Here is a 21,555-nt window from a genome sequence, read left to right on the forward strand (position 1 = left end):
AGAAACCTTATGTCCATTCAGGTAGCTGTTGGAAATAATTTGGAAGATAATAAAACTAGTTATTGTGACTACTGTTCTTGTTCTGATTTTCATGGCTTTTTATTTTTTGCCTTATTCTGTCTTTTCCTTCATGCTTCTTTCCTTCCTTTAATGAAATATCTATATGTAGTATGCTATAAAAGCCACTGAATATTGAAATTTAAACAATTATTGTATACGTTGTTGATTATTATATTAAATATAAGCACATACACAGAAATTCACTTCACATAAATTTTAACCTAAGTCCATAATATGATTTTTATATAGATTTCTACCTGGTTGTATATTGCTCCATAATAATATGATTTTTATGTAGATTTCTACCTGGTTGTATCTTGCTCCATAATAATATGATTTTTTTTATATAGATTTCTACCTGGTTGTATCTTGCTCCATAATATGATTTTTATATAGATTTCTATCTGGTTGTATCTTGCTCCATAATAATATGATTTTTTTTATATAGATTTCTACCTGGTTGTATCTTGCCCCATAATAATATGATTTTTATATAGATTTCTACCTGGTTGTATATTGCTCCATAATAATATGATTTTTATGTAGATTTCTACCTGGTTGTATCTTGCTCCATAATAATATGATTTTTTTATATAGATTTCTACCTGGTTGTATCTTGCTCCATAATATGATTTTTATATAGATTTCTATCTGGTTGTATCTTGCTCCATAATAATATTATTTTTTATATAGATTTCTACCTGGTTGTATCTTGCCCCATAATAATATGATTTTTATATAGATTTCTACCTGGTTGTATATTGCACCATAATAATATGATTTTTATATAGATTTCTACCTGGTTGTATCTTGCTCCATAATAATGATTTTTTATATAGATTTCTACCTGGTTGTATCTTGCTCCATAATAATATGATTTTTATATAGATTTCTACCTGGTTGTATCTTGCTTCTTGATAATATGATTTTTATATAGACTTCTACCTGGTTGTATCTTGCTCCATGACAATATGTTTTTTATATAGATTTCTACCTGGTTGTATCTTGCTCCATAATAGTATGATTTTTATATAAATTTCAACCTGTTGTATCTTGCTCCATTGGTAAGATCCTACACTGAATATGAAAATGTGGTGGCTTGAATTAATCTGCTGCAACAGTGTATTACAGTAAAAACTGTCTTGAGCAACCACCTGTTATTTATGATCATAATTTATTATCAGTTTATTATATAAATGCAGTGTAGTCAGCAACTATGATTTTCTGGCAAAAATGCATTTTGATACTGCCGTGAAAGACCATTTCACGAAATTGAACTCTGCTGATGTTTATTTAATCTGTTGTAACCACGACTGCTTGGGAATGTCTGCAGACAAAATGCAGATTGTTCTAAAACTACAGTCCTATGTATAACTGCATTGCATACATAGAGATAAATGCCACTGACATTTATTTAATCTTTGAATATGTGGCTATATATGCTAGTGTTTGTTGTATAAAAACAACAGTTGAGTCTGGCTACCGGATACAGGTAGCCATCATATGCTACAGCCATAAACCAGACTAAAGTATATGTCACAAACTGCCGTTGTAGTGCCAAAGTCCTGTAAATCCCCATTATGATTTACCATTGCTTCTTTAAACAGAGCTGTCACATATACATAGTTCAAAGGTTTGTATTGTTTATTTATCTTTGATGAAAAATCATAAAACCCCAATAGTTCCCTAATGATAAGTCTTTTGAAAGGGCTTCATTGTAGTGGTCAAAAAGATTATTTGTCTTTGGAGTCAATCCATGATTGATGGAGGTGAATAATACGTGATTAGCATTTTCCAGATTTGATTGTCATTGTAAAAGGTTCTTCTTCTTTGTTGTTGTTGTTGTTGTTGTTACCATTATTAAAACCCACACCAAGTCAATATCTGTTCACTGTGGTGAAGGCCTGTTACACCCTTTGTTTATCGAGATAATCTCTTTCTGTTGTCAGTAAATTAGGCAGTTTGGTTTCGTCTTTAAAAACTTTTGTTATTGGATGGATTAATTATTTTTATTTCATTCATTAGTACATATATATTTCATATTTACCTAAAGCCTGCTCAAAGCTTCTAGTTTATCCACAGGATGAGTAAGTGTTATCATAAATAACGATGCAGTTCATATGCTATATTTGAAGTGAGTCAAATTTATGGACATGTCAAGTTATCTTATGGACAGAATAAATAAATATTATCGTACTGATTTTGAAATAAATATGATAACCTCCTACTTTTACACGTCATCTTCAAATATAATAGTAAATGTTTTATGGTAAATGTACATCATTAATGCTATACAAAAATACTTTGAGATGAAATGAATGTGATACTTGGACAAGAGCTGTGAACAAGGAATACTATGCATGTACAACAGTTGTAGATATTTTCCATTCTTAAACCTGCTGCATGATTTTGACCTTGAAAAAAAAAAGTCATCTTGCACAACCTGTTGTAAGTGACACTTGTCTTGAGAGACCACTTTTTGTTGACAGGAGTGGTCTCACAAAACAAGTTTTACTATATTTTGTTCAGGTATTGATTGTTTAATAGCGATAATCTTTATCAATTTCATTTTCAGATACCAGCATTTGATATAGGCAATCGCATATGGGAAAAGATTGTAACTGTACCAGATATTATTCACGGTAACTAAAAGAATAAATACTTCTCATTAAACTAATATTGAATTCTTTATAATTTTATTTATTTATTATGTAATATTTGCACCTGTTTATGTCAGCTGACAGAAATTGTGTTAACACTTTACACGTGTGTTGCTGTATTTTATTGAATTAGTACTCCTACACTGTTTAATTGAGATACTTTAGATCTCTGGATATGATCTTGGGTGGTCTGTAGATGTGCACAGAGGTATTTGATTTTGATCCATCCATGTAGGGCTGGAGCCAGAAGATGGGAACACATGCATATATTAATAATGGAGAATAAGGTAGTTTCAACTTATACAGAGTTATGATCCTTGTTTCACATAGAACTTTGCCCTCCAGTTTATGTTGAACAGCTTCAAATGGACTTTTTTTAATACTAAATTTGGTATAAAACCTTAGATTAAAAAGACCTGGGTCAACTATAGATTTTGTAATTTTGTTGCAGAATTTTGAAGAGTTATCAGCCTTGTTTGCCTTAGAAGTTTGCTTATCACTGTCCCCTTAGTAAACCTTTGCAGGACTTTGTAGAAAGCAAATATATTTTGTATCATGCTTTTTTTGCAATTTTATATTGAGTTAATGGTCTCTCTTTGACGTAGAACTCTGGCATCATGTTGAGGTATCTGTGTTATATCTTGTTTGATCTTAATTAAAGCTGTAAAAACTTCATCCCAGTGAATGGATAAAACTTAATCTTGACTAGATCTTCGATGAGATCAGTGCTAATATGATCTTAATGGTATTATACAGAGTTATTTCCCTTGATTTTCATTGATTGATTTAGAACAGTCTCTATGGCTTGTGAACTCCATCACATTTGTATTTTTTGTTTTGATTTCAACCAAATTCACTCTAAACCTTCACCTTATTAAGGTCTTGCTTTAGTTTGAGACATCCTTACTGAGTTATGGCCCTTGATAAACTTTTCTATGACTTGTGAGCATTTGAGAGAGCAATCACGTCAACAAATATTTAGTTTCTTTTATAGGTGTTTGGCTTCTGATCAACAAAGAGTAGACATTTCATTTTCTAGTAAAAACTCTTGCATCATTATTTTTGGCTTGATTTGGGACTGTTTTCCTGAACTATAAAGGTCTGAGATGAATTTGATGCTCCACATTTTAGAGCGTTATAGTCATCAGCTGACTTCAAAGATCCTAATGTCTCATAAAAAAGCCAATTTGTAACAGACAAATATTTAAATGCAATTTGTTGGGAAGCTCTGTATTAGCAAGATCTTAGATGATATAGATTATAGGATATGTCTGGATCATATCTTTTAGTTTTATTGCCCATGATTGACTTTTTACACTTACAAAATATGCTTGCATAAAAGTATAGTTCAGCTGCAACAACATAGACCTTTATGTACGGTTGCATGATGCACTGGTCAGCAGATCAGGGTCTGTGATGTTTGTTGTACTGATTACTCCTAACAAACTGCAAAGACCCAGATCTACCAGCACATTATGCAATGGCAGATCTGGATTTTGGCAGTTTGCAGTTGGACCTGACTTATTAACAAGTATAAAAATATTACATAATACACCAGTTTTCACAGTACTCATTTCATTTGACAGTGAGGGCTAATTGGCCGTGTTTGTGGCAATTACTTGTTTGTAATGCAGTTACAATGAAAGTTAAGTTGAATCTTATTTTGTTTTCCTTAATTCTTTCATTTTGTCAGGATTTCCCAAGCCTCGGAAGTGTCACAGCTGTGTTCAGATAGAAAATGGTAAGAAAATCAAAAAATTATAACTAAGATTTCAATAAGTAAAAGAGGGTAGCTTATTTCCTTGATTCTCAAAATAAGGCAAATTAGGATGGATATCATTAGGTCCACAATCAAGAAATCTGTGTGACTGTAAACTCTGTCACCTTTAAGTAAGCTTTCCTATTTTATTTTATTTTATTTTATTTTATGGAAATAAATAAGAACATGATTTTGGGGTCATTCTGTAGAGTTGATCATAATTTTTTTTCTTTTGTTACAATCAACCCAGTATTATATTTTGAGTGTAATAGAGCTGCCAAGCAAATAATTTAGGTACATAGTGTTGTGAGATACCAAATGTAATTATATAGTCAAACCTCCTCCAAAGTTGTATTAAGCAATCAACAGTTCTAAATAGCAAAATTCTTAGGGTACATACAACCAAGTTTTTGAAGTTCTGGCTATGAGGTCATACAAGTTTTAGAAGGTCTGGCCAAGAGGTCATACCAGTTTTAGAAGATCTGGCCAAGAGGTCATACCAGTTTTAGAAGGTCTGGCCAAGAGGTCATACAAGTTTTAGAAGATCTGGCCTTGAGGTCATACAAGTTTTAGAAGATCTGGTCTTGAGTAGATCTGGCCAAGAGGTCATATAAGTTTTAGAAGATCTGGCTAAGAGGTCATACAAGTTTTAGAAGATCTGGCCAAAAGGTCATACAAGTTTTAGAAGATCTGGTCTTGAGTTCATAAAAGTATTAGAAGATCTGGCCAAGAGGTCATATATGTTTTTAGAAGATCTGGTCTTGAATTCATACAAGTTTTTTTTAGAAGATCTGGCCAAGAGGTCATACAAATTTTAGAATATCTGGCCTTGAGGTCATACAAGTTTTAGAGATCTGGCCTTGAGGTCATAAAAGTTTTAGAAGATCTGGTCTTGAGTTAATACAAGTTTTAGAAGATCTGGCCTTGAATTCATAAACGTTTTAGAAGATCTGGCCAAGAGGTCATACAAGTTTTAGAAGATCTGGCCTTGAGGACATACAAGTTTTAGAGATCTGGCCTTTGAGGTCATGCATTTGTTAGAAGATCTGGCCTTGAGGTCATACAAGTTTTTGAATATCTGATCTTGAGGTCATACAAGTTTTGGAAGATCTGGCCTTGAGGTCATACAAGTTTTAGAAGATCTGTCCTTGAGGTCATACAAATTTTAGATCTAACCTAGAGGTCATACAAGTTTTGAACTTGAGATTTGACATAAAACAATTACAGATAACTTTATTTGCGTTGAGTTCACTTTTGATTGGCAGACAGTGGAAACTCAATTTCATTTCATTTTAATTATTGCTTTTGCTTGCTGAAAATGGAAATTCAGTTATTTTTTGAAAGTTTACTTTTGATTGGCTAAATATGCAAACACAATTTATGATCAAGAAACTGTAGGATCTCTGGACTTTAAAGTACTAAGCAGCCATTTGAAGAAAAAAACATTATTTCCTTACATGTGGGACACATCTTGCCAATGAGAGAGAGAGAGAGAGAGAGAGAGCTATGTGGGATTAATAGAATCCTACATATTCATTAGTGTGGGGTTGGGGAATTGCACTAATGATGCTTAGATCAGTCATTGTATTGAGTTTGTTATTACATCATGTGACCTCATAACATGTTTGATTATACATATAATTTGATTTCTTGTTTTTGTTTTAGAGGTATATGTATGTGGAGGGTTGACTAAAGAACTCTTCATTCTGCCATGTCTGTGGAAGTTCTGTTTGTATACTCACAAGTGGACAAAGCTTTCAGTTGAGCTTCAAGTGCCAGTCTATTTCCACTCTGCAGACCTCACACAGGTAACAGCTTTCAGTAACCTCTAAACTTGTTACATTTATAATTTTGTGGAAAAGCTTGAAATTTTTAGATATATAACTCCTATTGCAAAAACTTTGTATCAGTGAAGTTTTAGCATTCATAATTAAATAATTAGTGGTTAACATTCTACTTTTTAAAACTTCTATAATGTATTATTTTAAAAATATTTAAGGAAAGGAATAAATGCTACTTTGTTATGTCAGGTTTTTGCTCATTTTCTTGTTTATAATAATGTATTTTCAAAATTTCCTGTTGATTTTTAGTTCTTTTCTTTAGGCATCTGCATCTGCAACCACATATTGTCATGACACATCCTTGCAAATTTTAGCTTAAAATTTGTAAAATATATATTGTTACAGTACAGAGCATTTTTGTGGAAATCTCAGTTCACTTACAATGAAAACTAAGTCTACAAAGGATATAGTTTTCATTTTCTGATTCATCATCAGATCTGGATTGACACTGTTTTCATACTCTGATGCATCATCAGAACTAAGTTGACACTGTTTTCATATACTGATGCATCATCAGATCTAAGTTGACACTGTTTTCATACTCTGATGCATCATCAGATCTGGATTGACACAGTCTTCATACTCTAATGCATCATCAGATCTGGATTGACACTGTTTTCATACTCTGATGCATCATCAGAGCTAAGTTGACACTGTTTTCGTACTCTGATGCATCATCAGATCTAAGTTGACACTGTTTTCATACTCTGATGCATCATCAGATTAAAGTTGACACTGTTTTCATACTCTGCATCGTCAGATCTAAATTGACACAGTCTTACTCTGATGCATCGTCAGATCTAAGTCGACACTGTTTTCCTACTCAGATGCATCGTCATATCTGGATTGACACTGCAGTTTGATGCAGTGTATACATTGATAAAAATGATAGTTTGCGCATTGAAAAGTGTGGGACCAAAACTGTATTTCTCCGGAGAGATAAAATAGCTTTGATTTTCCTAGAAAATAAATGGATGGAGGATCTGATATGAGTGTTAATCAGACATGAAAAGTAGACATTTGTATTAACATGTTTCTTTCCTCCAATGTTACATGATTCATGGCTGCAGCCTTTGATATCTCCACATTTAGGCAGTTATTGGAGAAAAAAATGTGCAGATAAGTGCATGAAGAAATTTTTTTTAATAAAAATGGTGTCTATGTGTGATTTGGATTTTTAACATAGCTTAATAGTTTTTCAGTCACATCGCTAAAAAGTCTGAAATGTGGCACTTTATAGTGATGTCTAGCAGTGGGGCATCAATCTGCAGACATGTTCCATCATGTCCCACTGAGTCACATTGTCCTGACACCAAGCCAACCAGTCTAACACTAACCTGTTAATGCTGAGCACCAGGCAAGGCAGCTGCTAGTATAATTTTTATAAATCTTTGGTATGACTTGACCGGGGTTCAAACCCACAACCTCCCACATCAGAGGCAGACACTGTAACCACTTAGGCCAACAGAGCGGTCACATAAAAGTTGTATTGTCACAAAGGACAGATACAGTGGTTGGACACATGGTGATAAAAGAAAAAAATACAGTAGGTATGGAATTGTGGTATAAAGTATTACGGATGTAGCTAATTACCAGGTTGAATTTACTGAAATTTAGGAAGTTTCTCTATGCTGACAGTTTCCAGGATGTGACAGTGTTGTGGAAGAAAGAGTAGTTATGGTAATCAGTAGAAGCATGGAATTATTTATTTGCATGATTATGATATTTATATGGTATTGTTTAATGGATTTAGATTTCTTGGAGGATAGCAACAGGTATCTTAAGTTTCATGTCAAAGAAGCAAAAGTATCAGATTCTTTTTATTGTGTAACCTTTCAGACTTTCTGTTTGTAAATAAGATAACTATGACATTGCTAGGTGTTCCATTAAAACACAGTATGAATTTAGAGACATGATGTCATGACACTGTAGCGACTGTTTCTGAATGATATAGCTATGTGATATTGCTAGGTGCTGTGCCACAGGGTAACATGATTTTTATGACATGATGTTACAACACTGCTTAAACAATTATCTAAATGATAAAGCTATTTAACGTTTGGTGTTTTGTCAGTGTGATATCATTTATATTACATGATGTTGTGACACTAAAGACTTTATAAATATTTTTGTTTGTTTGGTTTAACACCATTTTTCATTGCGTTGCAGGCTATACATGCAACTAATATATTTGGTGAAGGTTAGAACCTGGGAAGACCCTGGAAAGAACCACCAGCTCACAGGAAGCTACTGGCAATCTTTCTCACATGCCACATTGGTCAAGCTGTGACTTGAATTATTGCAGATACATGTAAGTGATCTGTAAAGGAGAATGCCTTAGATCACTTGGCCATCCAGGGTCCCTTCTAAATGACGTAGGTGGTATGTTACAGTGTGACATGATTTTTATGGCTTGATATTATGACACTAACTGTAAGCACTGTTTCTGAATGTTATGGCTATTGCTAGGTGTTATGTCATAGTGTCAGATGATTTTTGTCACTTGATGTTATGTCACTGATGTATGTTAACTCTATATTTTACATTTCTTTCTTTCAGGCTGGCTGTATGTATATTTTTGGTGGAGTTACCCACTATGAAGACAAAAGGACTAACATTATTCAAAAAATCTGGCTGAAAATTCCTTCGCTGATGGAAATGTGTTGGGAAATACTGTGTAATCTTATTGAAATGGAAAAATACACAAAGGATAAAACAGTGCTCATAAATCTGGGAATACCTCGACAATTATTGGACAGAATTTCCTGAGATTAGGCGAATTTCTTGTTCCACATAGTGTGTCTGTGATAATAAGCAGAAATAAATTTTTCAGTGCAGAAATTCTTATTTGTTGAAATCTAAAACAGATATAATTAGGCATAGGAAATGGTCTAAGCTCAATGTGAGAATGTGTAAGCACAGTGTTTACTCATTGTCTAATGTGTGTATGTATTTTTCAGTGTAGAACAACAGTGGGAAATATCTCTAGCTTTCATTATGTGACTATTTTCTTACACTGCATGATATTATACTGCTATTACATTACACAAAAAGTGGTGCAAGAACCTGATTTTCATTATTACTTGATCAGTCTTTAAAAACAGTCACAATACACACACTCAGACAAAAACAACTATTCTTTATTACTTTTAGAAACATATTTCATTTACTCAGAATAAGTAAACTCAAATAAAAAAGTTGTTAAATGGATGAGTAATACTAGTAACTGGAAGGAATGCTAAGAAAAAGAAAAGTAATCATAAGTAAAGGACAGCAAGTAAAATATTACTTAGTAATTATTTTACTAATTAAAATATTATTTGTAATAATTTTAATGAGTAACTTTAATTACAAACAGAATTAAGTCAAATGTAACTACTACTTAATATTTCTAGTCATTATTGCTTCGTAATAATTTTACTAATTAAAATATTGTTGCTTTGTAACTAAGAACATCTCTCCCTTGATAACTCGCACACAACAGGGTCCACATAAACCACACTATAAGCAAGGGCGCGAGTTACTGAGGGGCCTCCAAAAATCGAAACAAATCCACTTATTCATCGAGAAAACTGCGGGGGCGGGGGTCTGGGTACTGGGCTGTTTAATGACTGAATCCTCGTTTTACAATCACGTCAATAATAATTTTTAATAACGTGCTTTTTCTAATGAAGTTGTTCATTATTCTGTATAAATAACATTTTTTATCAAGATGTCCAACATGTGAAAGATTGTTCCATTTGGTTTCAATAACCATCAAGTGTACGTGAGAACATCTGTGTATTACATCACTGCTATTTGTTTTGTTGATTAGTCTGGTTCCCAGAATGACATTTAATAGTATACTACTAAGTCGTGAGTAAAAGTAAGTGGGAACTATTGAGACACCACCAAAAAAGATTCCTTTTTTTTTAAATAAGCAATATTTACTTCATGAGACAATCTCCTACGTCAAAACTCAATTTTTGTATTGTTCAATTAGTACAATATTGATGTTGTGATTTCAGTGAAAGTAATAGTGAAACTTCTTATCATCCTCCTCGAGGATATCTCTAAATGCTGGTTCAGGAATTCTCTGAAAATCACTTGCCCACAATGGTCCATATCTGTGAAACCAAGCTCTTTATTTTACGAAGTATTAGTTTCGCTTGGTTACCTTGCTATCTTTGATCAGTTATGAATGAGTCTATTAATTTAAGGTAGTTTGTGTTACATACACAATAACATTATAACAGTGTTCAATTGATCAACTGAAGTGAGTTGACCCGATATACAACCAGGGCCACTAGATTTTAAGTGTGTAGGATTTGCGTGCCTTTTAACTTTGTTTTATTTATTCTACATCCTTTATTTTATTCAAAAGACACAATTAACATGATAATACAAAGGAGGCCAGCTTTTAATTCAGTACAGCAATAAAAAAAATACATCCTCAAGTCAGTTATCAAAACACAGTCTGCACTTAATTTGTATTTAAATATTACTGTACTGCCTACTGGGCCTAACTGACATTTTCATTGATAGAATTTCCTTGAATATTTTTGATTACAGTGTACTAAAAATGTTGTTTGGAAAGAAAAAGTAACCAATTATATGACTTCTTATCAAAAGTGTATAATTTTACAATTTGGATTCAAATTTTCATGTCATATCTACCATTTTCGACTGTAAAACAAGCGATATATCAGTGTTTCAGTTACCAATTTTGATCACGTATTTTTTCAAGTTAAAGAAATAGGGATCAGTTTTGGGGGGATATTTTCTGGTTTTCAGAAAATGGAATACATGCCTGACCCCGCATTATAAGCAGGTTTGTGAGTTATCGAGGGAGTGGTGTAGTTTCAATTAAACACATTTATGTAGTTTTGAGTAAATTAGTACAAGTATGCATATAAACTAACAATTTTTTTTAATGAGTAAATAATTCCCCCTCAATAAGTTACATTTTATACTTATCCCAGTTTGATCACAGGTGTAGAGTCTGTTCTTACAACGAATTAAAATGGATGTCATTGGCAAAAAATATACTGGTCAACAATGTGAAATTGTATTTAGAAAGAAAATAATCAGCAGAATTTGAAATACTTTAAAACAAATTTCTCTGTAGCCAGAAGGACAAGTAGAAATTTACTAGCCGTGCTGAATCTTTGCAAGTCTTTGCCATCGGACTATTGAAATTATGAAAATTACTAGTCTGTCAAATTTTGAGCTTTGTTTTATATCTATATTTATTATATTGTTATATATATTTAATTTGCATTGTTTCTTGGTGTTTCTTAATGATTACATGTTATATATCTCTTAAGTTTGTACTTGATCTGTGTTCAAAATCGAGTTAATGGTGTAACTGACCAGAGATATTTCATTGTAAACAAACAACACCGCTTCGGTGGCCAAGTGGTTAGAGCATCCACCTCGGATGCAGGAGGTCATGGGTTCAATCCCCAGCTGAGTCATACCAAAGACTCACAAAAATGGTACTAATATCTGCCTCTCTTGGCGCTCAGCATTAAGAGGTCTCAGGATAATGTGACTGGGTGGGACATCATGCTACATTACTGCAGCATGATGCCCCAGTGTTAGACATCACTATAAACTGCCACATTGCAGACATCATAGCAATATGACTGAAAAATTGTTAAAGCTACGTTAAAAATAGAATTAACAACAACTGCAACAACTCTTTGTAGACAATATAATACAAATGATAAATATTCTCTGTGATTGTGGATTAAATATTCAAATCATTTTTAATGGTAAACAATGTTTATTTGAATTTGAGTTAAAGATGGTGTTGATTCTGACCTTATAAACTTCCAGAATGAAAATTTCCCATTAAGTTGACAGAGTATTTCAAGAAAATGGCAATTGCAATAGTCAATTAGAGTGGTATATAATTTTGTTTACCTTAGAATTCTTCATTCTTGCCTTATGTTCTGAAGCAGAATCATTCAGTTTTTAATTTGGGTGGATTAATTTATTCAGATTATTATTCACTGGAATTACAAGTGCTCAATAATATTCTTGGACTGACATTGATATTAAAAGGTGAGCTGCACTCCATGCAGTCATTTAAATTATGCATCATTTATGCTGGAATCAACTTGTAGCACAATAACAGAATAGGTAACCAGCATGGTGGCAGTACCATTTTCCTACCAATATACTATCATGTTGTAACCATTCTGGACGTTAATACTGCAAAAAAAGCATAGGGTTTCAGGATAATGGCAGGTATATTTAGCAGGGAATAAGTCCTGTAAAAAAAGAAGATAATCATTGAGCAATATTTCAAATACTTGTTGCCCTTTTTTTCTTATTTTGTAATGGAGCATATGCAAAACACTCAAAGATAATGACCGAGACTACATGCACTTTCAGTGCCACTGTTTTCCAGCTTCTAGGGTGTACCTTTGATCCATCTTGTTTTACATATGCATGGTTTCCGGCTTCTAGAGTGTACATTTGACCCATCTTTTTTTAAATATGCTCTTTCCAGCTTCTAGGGTGTACATTTGACATGTCTTGTTTTTCATATGCACTTTCCAGCTTCTAGGGTGTACCTTTGACATGTCTTGTTTTACATATGCACTTTACAGCTTCTAGGGTGTACCTATAAATCAAAAGAAACATAGTGGAAGGAATGAATGCAAATTCATAATTGTTTGAAACTATTATCATAATTACTTGAAACAGTACTGATCAGAGTTAAACTTTCTTTCTCAAGGCTGTGCAATACTTAAATAGTTTCTGTCATTACTTTCAAAGTAAAATGAAACCTCAATAGAGTACCATGATGTACTAATACTCTGTTCAGTTTCTTTGTAATGGCGCTTCATACGCAATATATAGTTAATTAGCTGTTATGTTGTGTCTTTTGAAAATGAATCATACTGCTTTCCTTGCAAAACTGTTGCACACAGCAACTATACAAGACTTGGTGGGTGTACAATCTGGATTATAACCATTGAGGGAAGATTCCAGTAATTCAGGCTGATTCACAGAAGGGCAAGCTCTTCACTCTAAGGAATCTTTTCAGCCATTTTCTCCTTTCACAGCTTTTCCATCTGTAACAAGAAAACCGGGTGCGGTTTCGGATTTTCAACAGAACACTTTTGATGGTGATACATATACAATGTTTAATGATGAATGACTTGAATGAGCAATTAATTATGATTAATATGTGCATGTGTATGATCCAAATATTGGATCAATTAACAGAAAACGCACGGACTTAATAAAGAAAATACAAATAAATGACCTTACACAGTACAAGGACAAGGGGTGAATGATTCACAGTGATTTCACAACGAAAGATTGATATGTTTTACTCAAATAGTAAAACAAATGTATTTTACTCGTATAGTAAAATGTATTCACTCAAATAGTGAAATTATGTAAACAAAACAGACAGATATACAAATTATCTTTACAGTTCCAAAAGCACACTGGGTTTTACAAACCCCCAAATTTGGCCCGCGGCTAAAACATTACATGTATGGAATTACTCTGTCACCAGCACACTTGGCTACCAGTCACACTGGCCAGTCAAGTCAATAGTATTCCAGGTTGGTCAATCAAGCAGTCTGCGCCCACCAATCTCAGTCAGCAATACCCGATTACCTGCTACTCGACCAGCAACACCTTACTCAGCTCTATGGCTGCTATGGTTCAGCTTCACACTGCTATGGTCAATTCCTATGGTTAGCTCTACAGCTTGTACCACAACAACAAATCCGATCACTCCGGTAACTCGGATCACTCGGGTCAGCTGAAAATACATCTAACACCGTGTACTATGCATGACACAGGCATATATAATAAAACCTAATGACGTTATGTACAGTAAGTTATACAGATTACATTATTGGCACAATTACAAAACAACAAATCGGTTCAGAAGTAGACCTAACCATGCCCGACAAGAATCCTACAGTACTAAACATTTCTTAAAAATGCAGCTTTTTATTGCTAATATAAATCCCTTGCTAAGTCGCAAACCAGAATAGAAAATATTTGCATTATACTATGTAAACTGAAACTACATAACATACAAAAATAAACATGGCAGTACAATATTTATAACTTATTCACAAGAAATTAATAATTCACTTACCTCTACAGCTGAAGATGTGCAAGTCCTTAAAGTAGACCGCTCACTGACAAGACGGTCCTTAATGTGAAGATCTAATCTTACGGTGAGGCAGTTATACACAGATTAAGTCGTCATACATTGTCTGTGTACTGGAAGCATTAGGTTTTTCGGGTATCATTGTACACAAAAAAACGAAACCCAAGTACGTGTATTTAATAAATAAAAGGATTTATACAATTCTGTGACACCATCATTATAGAAATACATCGGAGTGGGGATTTCAGATGGTTAGATTAACCCTCTCCTATCTGTTCAAATTATACACTTTTAGGTGAAAAGCAAAGTAAGTTAACCATTTGAAGTATGCTGAACCACCTCTTCCTCTCAGAACAAAACTCTGGATCCTCCCTGCCTTGTATGGTTCAGGTATCATCCACTGATTTATATTACAGCAAAATGGACAAAAACTTTGACTATTTACCTGTTTATCAAAAGAATATCGGGATTTAAATTAGTTCAACATGATAAGGCTTAGAAACATATTTAAGTATTATTCATGACCATTCCTTAAAGAGATCTAAAATGTTTGTTTTACCATCCATTTTGGAAGGGCAGTGACATCATATCAGTCAATGTTAAGTAGTTTACATCTTTACAATGACAATGCTCTGTTTGTTCTTTAAGATCTTTAAAATACAATCATGTCTTTTTGTCTGTTGGTAAAATCTATGCAATGATCAAATCTGTTGACTGACAATACTATTTGTGATGATTTATTGAAAATCCATGTTTTGGTCATATCCACCAGGTTTTATCCTGTTACAAATATATTACAGTGTCATATAGGTAGATGATGAGTGTTTTCGTTATATCAAAGCCCACCAGGTTTCATCTTGTTACAGATATATTACAGTGTCATATAGGTAGATGATGAGAACAAAGGGGACTAAAACCATGAGAAAGCCTCCAATCAGATTACACCTGGAAAAAGACTGTATTCATGACAGGATGATTTGGGTAGTAGTTTCTTGTACAAATAGAAATAAACCAGTTTTAATAAAAATATACGAAAAACTGACTTTGAAAAGTGAAATAAAAATATTGGTTTTATTTATGAGAACTGGTAGGATACCATTAGAGATTAGGATAAAGGTTTCTTGTTTATGAAACAAATATAAAATCATAATTATCTACACTTGATCTTAAAATAAGTTTGAAATGACATTAACGTATTTAATGCACCAGGAAAGTTATGTATTATTAAATAGAAGACTGGAGATTACTAATATTATTACTACATGGTTTCAGAAATGTTGATAAGATATTGTGTTTGTGCTGATAATTTCCAGGAGGACAAAAAAATGTTTTCATTGCTTCATAGGAAATGGAATGAAATGCTCTCCAGTTCTAAAGTATTATTTTTGTCTCGTCTGCAAAATCATGGTGAGACATGGGTATAACTTTTCTCATAGCGATTGTTGCTACAGTTGTGTCCATAGTTTCAGTTGTAAGATAAGGAGTAGAATAAGGGGATACATATGCTGCAGGTGAGATGCTGCATTATGTGGAACCATTGTTGTTTGCATTAGTGACTTGTTAAATCCCATTAAGAGCCTTTCTCCTTTCCAATCTTATCAAATCCCATTGAGTACTAGGACCGTTCTTTTCCCTTATCAAATCCCATTATGGTCCATTCTCCTTTCCCTTCTTATCAAGTACCATTTTCTTTTCCTTTTTTAACAAATCCCATTAAGTTCATTCTGAGAATTCATTCAGTCCATTATGTAAATGATCTGGTCCCACTTTTATAAATCTTCCCAGCTTCAGGTAAGAAGTATTCACGTCAGTGAGACTAGACTGTATGCTAATCTCTACAATCGTCATGGTTACTTATGGAGATGCACATTTCATACATAAATCATGAATTGTCTTGTCTGGTGAGACATACCATATAATCCCATGCATGATTACAAGACATAAATCATGAATTGTCTTGTCTGGTGAGACATACCATATAATCCCATGCATGATTACAAGACATAAATCATGAATTGTCTTGTCTGGTGAGACATACCATATAATCCCATGCATGATTACAAGACATAAATCATGAATTGTCTTGTCTGGTGAGACATACCATATAATCCCATGCATGATTACAAGACATAAATCATGAATTGTCTTGTCTGGTGAGACATACCATATAACCCCATGCATGATTACAAGACATAAATCATGAATTGTCTTGTCTGGTGAGACATACCATATAATCCCATGCATGATTACAAGACATAAATCATGAATTGTCTTGTCTGGTGAGACATACCATATAACCCCATGCATGATTACAAGACATAAATCATGAATTGTCTTGTCTGGTGAGACATACCATATAACCCCATGCATGATTACAAGTCCATGCCAGCCCCATTTTAAAAACTTTTTTGTGAGTGTTTACCTAGAATGGCTTGATAATAAGCCTGCACCTACTTGATAAATTTATTACACAGATTTTATCAGGAGAGAAATGCTGTACTTTATTTTTTTAATATCAGTAATACCATAACTATTTCTATTGCATAGCTGGTACTTTTGCAGATGGAAAATATCTGGCCATATGATGAAAATTCATCCTCCCATTAGTATGAAACAGAAGATTCTAGAACACTGGATTGCCCTTGGGACACTCCACACTTTCTTGCCCATACATACTGCCTCTTCATTCTTTTCTGAGTCAACATTGCTGTACTGTCTACATTGTTTAAGTCAAATATTTGCCATCACTTCATGGGTCAACAAGTGATTTTAAAATTTCTTGTGCATAATCTTCACAGCGTATGAATTATACCCCTGAGTGAGTTTTATCTCTGTTAATTTAAGCTCTCTTTAGAGTTATCTGCAGTTCCATACACGTGTGTGCATTTTTCTATCTAAGGGTAGGTATTTTGTTTAAAAAAGTAATCCTTGCATAAATTGCAGTCTGCTGACTAACCTGATCCATTTTTATTGTTCATTACAGATTAATTCACATTACCTGAATTGTGAATTGTGCTAGTTTTATACGAGGTAAGCAGTTCACAAATAACTTTTTACCTTTATATCACATACTCAGTTATAAAACACCTTTATATCACATACTCAGTTATCAAACACAGGATTTTTTCAATAGTAGTTTCAGATAGCTTTCCTTTATTTTTCAAACCGCTCCGGTGGCCTAGTGGTTTTAGCGTCCACTCGAATGCAGGAGGTCGTGGGTTCGATCCCCAGCTGAGTCATACCAAAGATTTACAAAAATGGTACAAACAGCTGCCTTGCTTGGCACTCAGCATTAAGAGGTTAGTGTTAGGACTGGTCAGGATAATGTGACTGGGTGGGACATCATGCTACATGTCTGCGGCATGATGCCACAGTGCTAGACATCACTATAAACTGCCACACTGCAGACATCATAGCAGTATGACTGAAAAATTGTTAAAGCTGCATTAATAATCCAAATCATACACACACACTCCTTCATTTTCCCCATTTTCTATTCGGAATTGTAACCTCCATTAAGCCTGATTGATGTATCTTGTGTTTTCCTGTACTGAGCTTAGCATTGCCTCCTTTTTTGCATTTAAACTTATAAAAACTACCAAGTAAGTTGCCTTCTTGCAGAAATTATAAGATTTAGTCAACATATTACCTTGAAGTTATTTTAGCTGCATATAATGTTTTTAATAAAAATCTTCTTTTCAACTTTCATTTACAGAAACAATGTTTCAGCTAGCTGTGGGTAGGTGTGGTCACAGGAAATCCCCCTGGTGCACACACCCCACTTGCTTAACACACTCCAAAAGGACAGATGGTTGTCTTGTGCAGCCTTTGGATTGTTTGGTCTTCAGTCTTGCTGAAAATAGATGTACTTTGAAAGTTAGAGAGGAGACTCCTTCCTCGTCTTCTTTAGAGTTTGAGGGGGTCTGATTCTCATTCTCTGAGTCCCTCTGGTCTTGGAGAAGGACTACCCAAGTCTCTTCAGAGACTTAGCATTAGTGGCCGCTCTCTCTATGGAGGTTATAAACAGGTTGAGACTGAGTCAGACACCCCATTCCATGAGGGTAGAGAGTGAGCCATGCCCTCTAGAGAGGGAGGAGCAGCACCATCTCTTTTCCACTAGGACAGAGAATAAATTGCATTCTCCCATCGCACAGCCCTTCCATCATTGGCCCAAAACTTGCAGGCTGAAAGTGAATTGTGCCCTTTCCCTGCCCCCATTTAGAAAGTAGATGCACCGTTTCAGCCTCCAGGGCCCATTGACAATGATTGGATCTAGCCCTAGGGAAGAGGAGAGTTCAGATCTTAGTCTATCAGATCTTGAAAAGGGCCTTGTTACAAATTAGAGTACCACTGCAGTGGCTTAATGGTTAGAGCATCCACCTTGAATGCAGGAGGTCGTGGGTTCGATCCCCGGCCAAGTCATACCAAAGACTTTAAAAAATGGTACTAACAGCTGCTTCGCTTGGCACTCAGCATTAAGAGGTTATTGTTAGGACTGGTCGGCCTGGTGTCAGGATAAGGTGACTGGGTGGGACATCATCCTACATGTCTGCGGCATGATGCCCCAGTGCTAGACATCACTATAAACTGCCACACTGCAGACATCATAGTGATATGACTGAAAAATTGTTAAAGCTATGTTAAAAATCCAAATCAAAAATTCAAGTTGCCTGACAGGTCTTCACCTGTTGACTGGTCACCAGGTACCAGGACCCATTGACCATTCACCAGGGCCCAGTCACCAGCAGATCAGTCTCTAGTAACTGGAGCCTATACAGTATGGGGATAGGGATTGGGCTGAGTCGCCTCCTCTCTCAAGACTGCTATTTCATCCCATGGATTACTGGGAATCAGCTTACAGATGCCAGATTGGGGAAGGGGATCAGATCAGCATCACCCCTTCCCTATTATGTTTCTCAATATGTATGAGATGTTGGGCCTTCCACCACAAAGAAGTGATTGACCCTTTCCTTACATGCAGCCATGATCTTCTGGTCCTTGGCCGTATGGTAGTCAAGTTGTTAGTGCTGTCCAGAGACCAACATTGTTTTAAGAAGATGGGTTTTAAAAAAAAGAGTGGGTTGGATGGACCTTCTTTCCCAAAATGCTCTTGTTATCCACCTGTTGATTCTACTGCTAAGAACAGTGTGCTAACTCCATGGGAGCACAGTAAGAACCTTCAGTGGGATCCTGCCCACTCACCCCAGATGCAGAGACTCTTCAGAGGGCTCATCCCCTCTGTGGCTACTCAGGATTTGAGAGATCAACAACACTGGTCCCTTGCATCTGCTCCTGGCTCTTTGAAACCAGCCAAGAAGCAAGAAATCATCCTGACCGCTGTCAGGGTCCACTGGCTTAATTCATTAAAGCTGTGTAGCCACAGTCAAAGCAATAGCCTTGTTTAGACTTCCTCTTCAGTAGTCAGGCCCTCAAGGGGCATGCCACAATGGCACAGGGAGGAAGTTCACAGACTGTTTTCCCTTTTAAAAAGGACAAGGATGGGCATCCCTAGGGACTTGCTCCCTCTCCTGCAGAGCTTATCTCTACCATTTGTTCCTGTAGGTGCCAGACTAAACCTCTTGTCAGATGCTTGCTTCAGCATAATGGTTGATTGGCGGGTCCTTTCTATCATAAAAGATTGATACTACCTTCAGTTTTGTGATCTCCTTCCTCTAGTAATGTACCGCATCTTGTTCCATCAGTTAAATCTGGAGTACTTAAAAGAAGAGTTTCACTCCCTTCTTCAGAAGGGCACATTAGAAAGGGTGTTTAATGACCAGTCTCCAGTCTTCTATTCTCAGATATTACTGATTTCCAAGAAAGGGGGAAAGTCCTGTGTAATTATTGACCTTCACTCTCTAAACAGACATCTGCTGGAAGAATCGTTCGGGATGAAGAACACAGCTAAGTCAGGAATGCCAAAGGACCTGGCAATTGGGTGACCTTCATCAATATTCCAGATGCATACCTTCACATCCCTATCTTTCCTCCACACAGGATGTATCTCCAGTTTTGCTTGGATGGGGAGGTCTTCCAACTTTGAACTTTGCCATTCAGCCTAGTCTCCTCACCTAGAGCTTTTACTTTGGTCATGTACATACATCCCATTTAAGGTCACTAGGTATCCCAATCCAACAATATTTTGATGACTGTTTGATCCACAGCGGCCATCTCTATTTGTTCAGATTAGATACTGTTGGTCCATAGTGACCAGGCTGTTTTTCTACAAAACTTAGAGATATCAGAGCTCATTCCTTCTCAAGATGGGATGAATTTCCTGGCAAATAGATGATTTGTCTATGTCCCATCTGGACAGAGTAGACAAGATCCTGCCCTTTTGGAGACACAGAGAGTAAAGACCATTGTCAGCTTGTCTTTTTCTCTCTCAGCTATGGACCTTGAACTCTGCAGCAGAACTAGTTCCCCTAGGCAGACTGCACTTGTGTCCTCTCCAGTTTCTAACTTTGGCAGAGGGACCCCTTGAATGCTCTGATTTCTCTAGGTCAGGATTTCCACTATCATACAGTTTGGTGGATTAATCTGGCTGGTTTCTTGTTGTTTCATGCAGCATGGGTACATAGGGAACCTTGAAAAGCCTTGAAAAAACTGAATGTGTCTCCCAGGGCCTTGGAAACACCTTGATAATTCAAATTATTGTCTGAGTACCTTGAAAAGCCTTGACTTTCTTTAAACCGAAAGGAATTATTAAATAGTTTACTTTTTACAGATTTAAATATAAAGAAAAGAAAAAATGATCTCTCACTAAGTTTGTGGATGAAGGGAAATTTCTACAACTGGACACTGCACAGTCATACATTTTGAACTTCCAGTTGTACAAAGCCTGTATGTAGCCACGGTTAAATTTGAATCATTTGTACACTTCAACATGGCTGGCTGCCAATTCAAACTTCGGTGGCTAGATGAATAAAAATATAAAGTGTGGATTATGAGATCTTTCTCAGAAGAGCTTTGCAAAATGCAAATTATACTAGAAGGATATTGATCTGTATACAGTGGGAGAGAGTGCTCTATGGTCACATGCAGCTGGAAAAAAACACCAAGCTCTCGATAATAGCGGCTAATATGGCAAAACAAGAAGCCTTC

At 35.2% G+C, this 21,555-nt stretch overlaps 1 protein-coding gene across 1 annotated transcript in view; it reads left to right on the forward strand.

Moving 5' to 3' along the window:
* The window catches only part of LOC149789264 (kelch domain-containing protein 10-like), a 40,357-nt gene extending 31,196 nt beyond the window's left edge, over window positions 1–9,161 (forward strand). The window contains exons 7-10 of the mRNA XM_089975439.1: window positions 2,636–2,702; window positions 4,414–4,461; window positions 6,145–6,287; window positions 8,880–9,161. Of these exons, the coding sequence (XP_089831565.1) occupies window positions 2,636–2,702; window positions 4,414–4,461; window positions 6,145–6,287; window positions 8,880–9,089 (468 nt within the window). The 3' untranslated portion in view covers window positions 9,090–9,161. The remainder of the gene's footprint in view (window positions 1–2,635; window positions 2,703–4,413; window positions 4,462–6,144; window positions 6,288–8,879) is intronic.
* Window positions 9,162–21,555: the final 12,394 nt, after the last annotated feature.

The sequence above is a fragment of the Sinohyriopsis cumingii genome, chromosome 11, assembly GCF_028554795.1.
Source record: "Sinohyriopsis cumingii isolate HCF-2022 chromosome 11, ASM2855479v2, whole genome shotgun sequence".
Lineage (NCBI taxonomy): Eukaryota > Metazoa > Mollusca > Bivalvia > Unionida > Unionidae > Sinohyriopsis > Sinohyriopsis cumingii.